The 11,476-nt window shown below is 54.7% G+C and overlaps 1 protein-coding gene across 1 annotated transcript; it reads right to left on the bottom strand.

The window, feature by feature from the left end:
- Nucleotides 1-1,307: 1,307 nt before the first annotated feature.
- POMGNT1 (protein O-linked mannose N-acetylglucosaminyltransferase 1 (beta 1,2-)) lies at nt 1,308-10,202 on the bottom strand. Its single transcript, XM_069589435.1, has 22 exons — nt 10,049-10,202; nt 9,405-9,575; nt 8,683-8,797; nt 8,438-8,556; nt 7,884-7,949; nt 7,680-7,793; nt 6,839-6,956; nt 6,541-6,639; nt 6,275-6,402; nt 5,865-5,935; nt 5,561-5,636; nt 5,283-5,366; nt 5,152-5,193; nt 4,886-4,944; nt 4,464-4,536; nt 4,253-4,381; nt 4,045-4,170; nt 3,038-3,102; nt 2,809-2,853; nt 2,441-2,576; nt 2,087-2,196; nt 1,308-1,987 (listed from the first exon to the last, which is right to left on the bottom strand). The coding sequence occupies exons 2-22, from the start codon at nt 9,522-9,524 to the stop codon at nt 1,900-1,902; spliced, it is 1,983 nt and encodes a 660-aa protein (XP_069445536.1). The 5' UTR covers nt 9,525-9,575; nt 10,049-10,202; the 3' UTR covers nt 1,308-1,899.
- Nucleotides 10,203-11,476: the final 1,274 nt, after the last annotated feature.

An 11,476-nucleotide genomic window follows, 5' to 3' on the forward strand; every position in this document is an offset into this window, starting at 1 on the left:
TGCCCATCCCACCTTTCTATGCCTCATACTACCCCACCCCCAGGTGCATACATGAAGGCTGCAAGGGATTTGTTTGCCCTGGGCGGGCCTCCTCCACCTCATTACAGGTTAATTGCTCCTCAACCTGGCTTTTGTGGCACCTTGAACACTATCTTTACCTCCGGCAAACACTGAAGGCGTCACGGTGGCGAGAAATGTTGGAGCCACATACCGTCCCTGCCATCACTGAGCGGGGTTCCAGGCACCAGTGGGAGAGGCAGGGGCAGAGAGCTGGTGACAGGGCGGAGTTCCTGCCAGTTCCTGCCTCCTTGGCCAAAGGCTCCATATAAGGAGCTCATCCGGCTCACTTTACAAGGGCTCTGCAGGCAGACCCCTTCTCAAACTGTCCTATACTCACTTTCATGAACGTAAGTCCTTCACAGATTCCCCAGTTGCCATGCCTTGGGTTGTATCAACTATTCCTCTGGATAATCTCTTCCATCTTCTGGCAGGCTTGCATGATTTAGATCTTCCTAATCTCTGGATCACTGGCTGGGTAAGAATCTGATGAAAATGATAGCTTTTCCCCAGAAAAACGCTCAGATACGGAATCTGTATATAAGCTTCCCTCAGGGCCACAGGCATCCTTGTTCTTGTATCTCCATCTGCAGTGCACTCCTCACTTCCTGCATGAGGGACATTCAGCTCTGTCTTGCCCACTTCCTTCCCACATGCACCACCATCCTCACCCGCTCTCCATCACCTCCTCATCCCCACCTATTCCATTTTGCTCTCTCTTGCTCCATTTCTGGGGACAGGTGTTCTGGCCCAGACGAACTAGGCAGGAATAGTACCATGGTTAATTGAACAGTGGGAACGGGGTGTGGGGGTGCTGCTCTGAACTCAGGCCCAAGTAGGGGCTAAAGGTCAGGCTCAGTTGTTCTAGGGTGGACCTTAGGTAAAAATCTTGGAGTTTGAGACTCGGGCATCCCCTGGTGGCCAAATGGCACTAGTCAACGTCGCTCAGATGTGTCTGACTCTTTGTGACCCCATGGACTATACAGTCCCTGGAATTCTCCAGGCCAGAATACTGGAGTAGGTAGCCTTTCCCTTCTCCAGGGGTTCTTCCCAACCGAGGGATCGAACCCAGGTCTCCCACTTTGCAGGTGGACTCTTTGCCAACTGAGCCACAGGGAAGCCCAAGTGGAAAATAAACCTGTGGAAGATAGTAAAGAAAACTCACCATCTATCACGACCATTCTCTCTCCCACCCATCCGTGTGTGTGTGTCTCTCTCTCATACACACACAGTCACAAGACACATCCCCAGAGCTTTTCTCCTTTTTTAATCAATGACCACCTTATCCAGCTTTGGAAATCTGGACAAAGAGGAGGCTGAGAAGAGGCCTGGTTCAGTGTCCGAGGGTCTCTGAGTGAGTCTGCATCAGCAGGTGGGCCCCAGGTGGGCCTGTCCATGGGTTGGGCACAGCAGTTTCCTGAGTAAGAGCCTGCCCCACCCTCAGGGCAGCACCCCAGTCCAAAAAAAAAAAAAGAATCAAGGCCCTCTAGGCTTCAGCTGTTTCCAAGGCCCTCAGGACAGTCAATAAATATGTTAGGTTCTGAGTCAGGCCTGGGAGGAGGGAGTATGCAAAGGGCAGGATGGGCTGCCCAGGGATCCCGGTGATTCCCAGGTACTCTCCTGCCCTTTCCCGACAAGGAAGTAAATAAATAGACCTCCAACTCAGGAACAGGGGTGTTGGAGCAGAGGAACCCTCCCCTGGGAGTTAGTAATTAAGTCTCATGTTAAAAACAAACCAGACCCAGCCCCTGCCAGTGTCTACAAAATCCTACAGGATTGGGTAAAGGGCTAGCCTGCCTGGGGGTACACAGTACCCAGCCCTACAGGTTCCTGGAGGAGGTCTCATGTCTGTTCTGCAGCTCCTGGGCCTCCCTCCTCCTTTGGGGGTGACTCCAAGAAAATTGGGGTGATTGATGGTGGCTTCTTCATCCTGAGAAGAGAATAGGAATATGGACAGGGAAGCGGTCATTAGCTACATCCCCTAATCCCATGAGTCTTCCATTTCCCAGGACAGGATAGGGTCACTCACGAGTACGGAGAGGCTGGGACCCCCACCACCAGAAAGTGGTTCTTCTTCCGAAACAGTCTCCACAGGCCCCGGTGGTTGCCACGCACATCCAGGTCCCAGATTCGGAGGCACTGGGGGAGGAGGAGGGGGGCCGGCAAAGGCATAGGTCAGAGAGCTGTGGCGAGGGCCCAGCGCCACCCACCTCAGCAGCCTTCTCAATTTGCAAGACAGCATCTTCAAGACTATGGATTTGTGAAGGAGGTTAGAAGAGAGGCTCTGAGAGTATGAAGAGAAGGTTCTGAAGTAGAAGAGTCCAGAAAGGCTCCCTGTATCTTGGGGAGGGGTATTCCTGGGGGAGATGTGGTGTTGGAGCACCTTGGCAAGCTGAGTCCAGGTGGTGAAGTCATCGTCCTTCTCCATCCGGATAAAGGCCACGTAGGTGTGGCCCTCTGTGTCTGGCAGGAAAGAGTCTTCACAAGGGTTCTTGCTGTGGTCCAGAACCTCCGCTTCGCTGCAGCAGGGGGCGGGGGAGAAAGGCCAAGACAAGGCCCACCTCGTGACTGTGTCACACAGGCCCTGTGCTTTTAATGCTCTACTGTGGCTATCTTGAACTTCTTAAGAATTTTTGAACAAGGGACCCTGGTTTTCATTTTGCATTGGACTCCACAAACTCTGGAGCCAAGACTCCCAGTATGTGACATCTCCTCACTCCCTGACACATCCCTCCCTGCCCTCAGCCGTACCTGAGCAGCCTGTGAACTTCCACTTCATAAGCGTCCTTCTTCAGACTGAAGGAGAGGAAGAACCGAGTCGGGGCGGGGCATCAGTCCAGGGGAGGGGTAGCCCCTCAAGGGACCATGTGGGGGTTGGGGCAACAGGGCTGGGGTAAATACACAAGCCCCAGGGAAAGGGCCTGTCAAGTACTGGTTATCGAGACTCCTAGGCCTCCCCTGTGCTGTCCGCAGCCTCTACCTGTCCACGTTCCTGAGCTGGACACCGGGAACCGTGTTGAACTTGTGCTTCTTGAAGTAGGCCTCCTGGAATGAATGTAAGCAGGGCCTTACCCTGGCTGGCCTACACCTGTCTGCAGACCCACCACATATCCACAAGACCCACAGATGAAGTCCTAGACCTATAAAAGCCTCTCTAATTTCCTCGTCTTCCCCATCCTCTTGGCAGTATGCTACTAGCTTTAATCTGGCTCCACCATTGCAGAGTTCACACTGGCATCTCATGCTGCTGGCCCCTGAGCTAGTCCTTGTCTCCAGCGGTTCTCCCTGGACCTGCTGTTGTAGGGCCACAGAAGCTGGGAACGAGGCCCACAAAGCGACAGGTTGGACTGGGAGGGAGGGAACTTGATGACTAAGGAGCTGAGGGTGAGGGAAATGAGGTCACTCCCTGTTCCTCTCAGAGATGAGTGGGGGTCTTATAGTAACCAGCCTCTGAAGGCCCTCCTGGCTTCTAGGAGGTTCCAAAGTGGAAGCTGTCCATTCCTTCACACTAGGTTTTCTCAAGGTATCCCTGGCTATAACTGGGGAGTGGCCTTTTGGACACAGCCATGAAGCGGTGGGGACTGGGGCCCTCCCTGTTCACTTCAGGCTGAGGCTTCAGCCTCAACATTTATAAGGATAGGAGAGAGCACAATTTGCAGGGCTGGATGAGTGTGTGGCAGCAGAAATCCCCTCCCCACACCCACAGTCTAGTGCTAAGAATAGCAATAATAAAAATAATACCAGCTGACCCTTATATAATGTTTACAGTCCAAAGCATATTACACATACTAACTTCTTTAAGCCTCACAACCCTATGAGGTAGGTGGTATTTTTATCTTCCTTTCTCAAATAAAGAAACTAATGCAAAAGGCAGTTACTAACAATTTCCCAAGGCTACCTGGCTAGTGAGTGGCAGAGCTGAGCCCATGTTCTTGCCCCATCTACCACACTGTACCCCCCACCCCAGCACCCCTGCCTCCCACTCACGTGGAAGTAGCCATTCATGTTGAGGCCAACGATGCCGAAGTGGTAGGATCGGGACACGTCAGGGATGACGCACTCTCGGCCTCGGCGCTGCTCTGGCATCCGCATCCACATGTCCCAGTCCCAGAGCTGGCGGCGTGGGAGACACGGGGGTTAAGAGGGCGAGCTGCCAGGGGCTTCCAAGCCTACCCACCCTCCCCTGCCAGGGCACCTTCTCTGGTGTGGGCCACTTGGGCTCAAGTTCTTCCTTGTACAAGGACTTCCTGAGCACCCAGCCCAGCCCAGGCATGGTCTCCACACGGTACAGCAGCGCTGGGTCCTCCGCCGTGTGCTCATAGCCCTGTGGACAGGCAGCCACGAGAGGAGGGGTTAGCTTGGGGCCTCTACCCATCCCTCAGTTGACCCCTGGCTGCTGAGCCTACCTGGTCATTCCAGGCAGAGATACAGTACAAGCTGTCGTCCTCCTCCAGCAGGTGGATGGATTGGCTCAGGAAACTGAGAGGCAGGGTCCAGGGGTTCAGAGAGGGGCAAGGACAAACCCAGTAACACAGTGATGCTGGAAGAGCTGAAGATGGCACTTAGGAATCATGCCTCCTTCCACCTTCCCCTCAAACCCCATTCATCCCTTCCGTTTCCATTTATCCTTTCTGCTCTCTCCTCCTGCCCCAACACCGGCCAGCCTACCTTTGCTCAGGCATTCCCCCCCACTTTGGAGACTGCTTCCTCCAGAAAGCTTTCTAAGAGCCCCCAGTGGAGGGGGCATGGGGCGCTTCTTCCCTGAAGACCCAGTCAAATAAAGAGGCCCCATGCAGCTTGGAGCTGCATGGAGGAGCACCCCTCTCACCTGAAAAAATCCACAGCAATGTCCAGGTCCTCTTCCAGAACCACAGCAAACTTGGCTTCCTAAAGTGGGTAGGGGACAACATGAGCCCTAGGGGGCTTTCTCATCCCATGTCTCTCCCACCTCCATCCCCTTCTCAGGCCACAGTGCCCCCTTTTTTCATATCAGGAGGATGAGGCCCGGAGAGAGGAAGAGCTTGCTATATGGTAAGACCAGACTTATGCTCACTTTCCCCCTCTAGGTCCAAGAGTTTTGTCCTTACTACTCACCGGAAACAGGTTGAAAGTGGCAGTGAGGCTGGCCTTGTAGTGCTGGGTGGGGAGTAGGAATAGGGCACATGAGCTTTGGGGTGGACAGTAGGGCCAGATGTCCACCCCTTCCATCCTTGCCCAGGTGGTACCTGAGACACACGGGCGTTCTTGATGCTGATGGGAGTGTGCTGGATGCCCCTCAGACCAAACAGCGCCACCACATCCATCGGCTCCTAAGGGGCACGGCCATCATGTGAGCCACCTCAACTCCAGCCCCAGCCCACCTCTGCAGGTCTGTCTCGTCAAGCCCTGCATGTTTCACAGCCCTTGCCTGGGCTGTCTCCCCTGCCAGGCCTCTGTGATCATTGCTACTCAGTACCTGCAACCCTGCACTCTGCTCTGCCCAAAGCCCCCAAGCCCCACTCACCTCATAGTAGCCATCGATGAAAACTGTTATCATCTGGGGAGACACCCCCTGGGCTGAGAGTAGAGAGCGCAGCATCCTGGGGAGCCCAGGGATGGATTAGACCTCTTTGTCCCCCCAAATCAGGACTCCTCTATACTTACAGGTGGGCCCCAACTCCCCATGTTCACCCACATAGGTGAATGGACCCAGAATCTGTTGCCTTTCCACCCACCTCAAGCATTCTTCCTGCAGATACATGAGCCTAGGGTTCCCACCACTAGCAACCTCCTGTTCGGTGCTAGATACAGCCTACTCCCAGGCTCACCTGTACAGGTAATTGGGCCGGTTCCCTGCAATGACAGCCACAGGCACATTGAGGACCTTGTTGTCTGGGAGCTGAGGGAGAAAGTGTTCAGCTCTTGCCTTGTTTTCCCTTCAGACTGGGATTCCCCACCTGGGGAATAGTCTTGAGGGAGAGGGGGACTCAAGGGAAAAGGCAGAGGGCTTCCCTGTCTTGGCCCCTCCACACACTCAGCTCAACTCCATCTCTAGGCCTTTGTTCACACGGTCTGCTCCTTCCCCCCAACCAGGATCCCCCATCTTTCAGAGCCCAGTATAAATCAGCTCCTGGTTCCCTCCCAGGCTGGGGCAGGAAAAGCCCAACCTGGACCTTTCCTTGGGCCTCTTGCCTAGCTGGGGAAGAGTCCGGGCCTCACTGCCTAAAGCCCCACTCACTGGGTCTGGGCTGAACTCAATGGGTGTGGGGTCCTTGCAGCTACACACGCTCCCGTAGCCCTCAACTTTGCTGCAGAAGCGGCGGCGGCGACGGTTCAGCTCTGTGTCTGCCCAGTGGCACTCTGCCTCTGAGGTGGAGGGAAAGATGAGGTCAACAGGATGGGAGAATGAGGCCAGTGTGGTCTGGAGAACACCCTGTAAAGAGAACCCAAATGCCCACCCCCAGCCCAGGCACTGCCCTGGAGCCCAGCCCCCACTGACCCCACCTTCAGCTGAGCTCAGCGGCACATCTGTCTTCAGCAGAACTGGATCTCCCCAGGAGGAGAGGGCAGGTGACTTAGAATGTTTCTCCCCGAGCACAGGACCTGGCAGGGGGCAGAAATGAGGGGCAATGGGGGCCCTAGATCCAGGCTCTAGTGCTGGATCTTCTTCCCGTCTCCTGGCCCAGCTTCATCCAGCCCACCACCACCAGCTCTGATCGGACCCCTATCCCACCCCATCTCCCGGAGTTTTGCTCCTCCCAGGCCCTGAATACTACAGGGTGGATGCCTATGGTGCCGGCACCTCCTTTTCGTCCCACGAAGGCCCAGGTGTCCCTCCAGCCCAGGGCAGGGCCAGCCTGGCTGCCTAGGCTCCTCAGCAGAGCCTTGGCGGTGTCCTTGAGGTGGAAGGAGCCCTCGTCCTAGGGGACCAGAGAAGGTGATCAACCTGACTGGCACAGCTCCGGGAGACCTGGCCTCCGGGAATACTAACTGCAGGTCAAGCACCATGTCAAATCTTTTACTTAAATCAGCTCATTGAATTATCACATCCCAGAAAACTGAAGGCTTAGATTCTGAAACTCACCCAAGGTCACCAGGCTAATCAGTCGTTACCATGGTCCCACACAGTACCCACCTCTGTCCCCTGTCACCTCCCTGCCCTCCCCCTTCTACCCTTCTCCTCCCCTCCCCCATCCTGCTCCAGCTCCACTGGCAGCCTTGTTCCGCAAGCATGCCAAGCACCTTTCCAATTAGGGGTCTTTGTGCTTGCCTTTCCATCTAGCATGCTCTTTCTCCAGACATTCATAGGGCTCACTTCTTACTTCTACCAGCTTTCTGTGCACAGGTCATTTCCTTACAGAGGCCTTCCCTTTCACCCTGTCTCCCTTGCTTAATTTTCTTCTCCATATAAGTTATCGTTTCCTGACATTATAGATTTATCTGGCTGCTTCCTGTTGATCTTGCCCTGTGGGTATACTCCATAAGGGTAGGGACTCTGTTGTGTTCTCCACTGACAAGGCTGGAACCTGGTCACCTTCCTCCAGAGGCTTTTGCCACTCTGCCATATTAGGGGCACGAACCCAGGGCCACAAGCAGAGTTGAATTAGGGGCATTGGGAACGGGGCCAAGGCCGAGCCACTGACCTTGACGGCGCAGATGAGCACTCGGCCGGGTGCCACCATGCTGAGGAACAGCACCATGGCCTCATCCTCATGAGGTGAGTAGGTGTCAAACACTCGCTTTGCCATCACATGGCCCTGGCAGGAGACACAGCTCTTGTGAGTTAGTGTCACCAGCAAGGAGGGCTTAGCTACAGCCCTCTAGGTTCCCTACCCTTAGAACCTCACCGTGGCCTGGTTGAGGACGATGACATGGATGCCCCGGCCCTGCTCCTGGGCCTCATCCTCCAGCACCTGCAGAGTAGTGGAGACAAGGACAAACTCTTCATCCTGGCATTTGAGGTCTCTGTCTTATGGGCACTTACAGAAACAGCTGCATGAAACAAAACCTCCCCTCCTTCCTCTGCCTCTGGTCACATAGTTCTCTTCAGACCCAGCTTGAAGGGCACGTCTTCAGGAAGTCTCCATAGTTCTTGCATGAAAGGAGATCCCATCTTTCTACAATCTGCCCCCGCTGTCATGACGTTTAGAGCCCTTGACTATCTGCCTCATGCTGGAGCTATCACAGTTTATCTGACTGAACCCCTCAAAGCAGAGGCCAGGTCTGGTTACCTCTGGATTTCCAGTGTCCAGGCCAAGGCCAAGATCAAATAAGGGAGCAGGAAGTAGTTACAAAGTAAATAAATCAATAAAGTAACTGCCTACTAATATTATCACTTTTGATAATACCCGCTACATATGATATATTTCACATACTTTACACTAGGCACCAGCCCACTCACCGTGGTGCCGTCCACTGCCACATACACTTTGCTGCGGCTTGAGTATACCTCCACATCCAGGACACGTCGGGGACCACTGCCTCTGCGCCGTGGAGGCTCCAGTCGGCCCAGGGCCTCATCTGGAGGGGTGTGACAGGTCTTGGAGATAGTCCCTTCAGCAAAATCTGGGATCTGCCTGCCATTTCAGCCTTAGGATCCCAGGGGACCTCCCTCCACCACCGACCCCAGCCTCAGTCTGGCCCTACCATAGTCTTGTTCTGGCTCCAGGTCTTCACTGGCCTCGCTGATAGCTCGTCGTGTGTCCAGGATCAACTTGATGTTGACAATGACGGTCACCAGTAGGAAAAGCACAGCTCCTGTCTGAGGGGAGGGGTGGGGATGATAAACAGGGGTACCCCCTCCAGATCACTGAGGGTCTTCCTGAAATGAGGGCTCTGGCTGAAGCGATGACATGGGGAGAACCTGGGTTTGCCTGTCCTCTCTCTGTAAGACCAGTTCTACTCCCCCAGATCAGGGTCCAGTTTCATGACCACCTCCTTCAGAGAGCCCCCCTTCCATCAGGGCGTTCCCTACCCAGAACTCCTGTATGCTTCCATTGGAGGCCTTGAGTTTCTTGGTCCCCTCCACAATTAGTTCCTAGAGATGGAGCCAGTCCCAGAGAACCACACAGGGAATTGGAAGACCTGGGTGCTAGCCCTGCCTGTCTGACAGGTGTGTGCCCTGGGCAAAGCCTTCTTGATCCAACTTCAGCTTTGTCAGAAGCCTAGGAGGTTGTACCTGGGTTCTGATTCCAGAACTCTGGGCCCAAACCACTACCTGGAAGGGATGGGAGACAAAGAGGTTTCCCCTCTAGGAAGGTGCTCCCTCTTTCTGCGGTGGGGCTAGCCAAGGTTGGTCCCATTCCCATGGTCTAGGCTGGGGGCAAAGCTGAGAGGGAGCCCCTGGGAGTTTGGGGACAGCTCTATACCTGACAGAACCTCCGCAGGGCCCGCTGGTTGGTCAGTTTATACTTCCAGGTAAGATACCAGCTCCGCTTTTTTCGCGCCCCAAAGGGCTTGATGAGGGGGCTGGGCTTCCAGTCGTCCATGTCGTATTGGGGGGGTCACCACTGTCCTGGCCAACCCATGCCTGCAGCAATCTGAGGAGACCAGAGGGTCACATGGGGTAAGGTGTTCTTCCCAGAGTCTGATGTTTTCTCGGGGAGATGAGGGAGGACCTCCCAGTAATTATTCCCTGCGGGCATCCATGCTCTGTGACCCAGGGAAAGTAGCTCAACTACTCTGGAAGGGAAATGTTCAAAGGGGTCGGAACACCTGGAAACTCCCCTGGGGCTGGGGAAACTGACAGGACAGCTCACGGTCCCAGGGGTGGAGGCCAAATCATCGGCTCTCAGGCTCATCAATCCCTAAGAACGAAGCCCCAGACCTTCCTAGTGATCGCGTGAGCAAAGGGCAGCGAACCCCCAACATCACCATTCTCTATCCGCTTCGGCCCTCGCTCCCTCCGATCTGGCCTTGCTTTCTTCCTCCCGAGGCTCGGGGCAGCCCGAGAAGTCGGAGGATCCGCCCGGGCCACGCCACCCCTCCTGGACCCCCGTCCAGAGACACTCACATCTCAAGGAGCGCGGGCCCCGTTCGAGCCCCACTCGGGCCCGCACAGCTCGGCCCGGAGCACCGCGGCCTCCGCCTCCTCCATGCCGCTCGCGGCCCCGCCCCGGCCCGGCCGGCCCGCCTCCCCGCTTCCGCCGCCGCAGCCGCCGCGGGGTGAGAGGGCGGCGGGCGGCGCTTAGGGCGGCGGCCAGAGTCTGCTGCCCGCGAGTCCTGCTAGTGCTGGGTCCGTCAGCTGCTTTGCAGCCGGCTGGCCGGGTTGGGCGGCTGGGGGAGAGCCACTTCCCGGCCCCCAGTACCGCGCGATGGCAAACCCGATTCGGGTCGGAGTCCTAGAGCCTTGGACTAGACCGCGGTGCGCGCCAGGGTCAGAAGGGCGACAGGCCTGGAACATAGACACCCACCTCCCTTTGCTTGGGCGAGGCTGCACCTAGGTCCAGTGTATGCGAGGCCATTGAAGACTACGGGGAATTAAAACCTGGTTATACCACTCTCCTAGACCTTGGGCAGGTCATTTCACGTCTCAGCATAGGTTCCCTTCTCTGTGAAATGAGGATGCCGTTACATGATGCTTACTGCATGGCAGTCACCGTTCTAAGTAAGCACCGCACTATATTAACTCATCTAATTCCACAACAACTCCAAGAGGTAGGAACTATTACTATCCCAATCATAGAGACAAAGAAAATGAAGCGCAATATTACGAAGTTGGTAGAGCTAGAATTCAAACCCAGGCAGTCTGGTTCCAGATTCCTCTTAACCCCTCACTATACTGATAATAATAACGCTTAATAAAGTTCAGCAGGTGTGAAGCATTTAGCTTAACACAGTGGTTCTCAAACTTCAGCTTGCATTAGAATCACTTGGAGGGGTTATTAAAACAGATTGCTGTGCCCTATTCTTAGAGTTTTTGATTTAGGAGTCTGGAGGGCAAAGCAAAATACTGCATTTCTAAAAAGTTTCTAGAGGATGGTGATGCTTATTTGAAGTGAGTGGATGGCCATGGCACAGTTTTAGGCAGGGAGAAATATGATCCAATTCAGGAGAAAATTTTACTCTCCTGTGGACTGTGGATTATAAGGACACAGAGGAAGCCAGAAGATAGGTTAGAATTTTTTTTTTTTTTTGAGCTCTCCATATTCCATCTGCTTCTTAAAATGGTGAGATGGTATCCCCAAAATGTTAACAGGGCTTGTCTTAGTAGTTGAGGCAATCAGTGACTTCTAATAAGTAAGTATGTGTTAAAGTGAAGTGAAGTGAAGTTGCTCAGTCGTGTCCGATTCTTGGCGACCCCATAGACTGTAGCCTACCAGGCTCCTCAGTCCATGGGATTTTCCAGGCAAGAGTCCTGGAGTGGGTTGCCATTTCCTTCTCCAGGGGATCTTCTCGACCCACGGATCGAACCCAGGTCTCCCGCGTTGTAGGCAGACGC

This window comes from Ovis canadensis, chromosome 1 (assembly GCF_042477335.2).
Source record: "Ovis canadensis isolate MfBH-ARS-UI-01 breed Bighorn chromosome 1, ARS-UI_OviCan_v2, whole genome shotgun sequence".
In the NCBI taxonomy this organism is placed as follows: domain Eukaryota; kingdom Metazoa; phylum Chordata; class Mammalia; order Artiodactyla; family Bovidae; genus Ovis; species Ovis canadensis.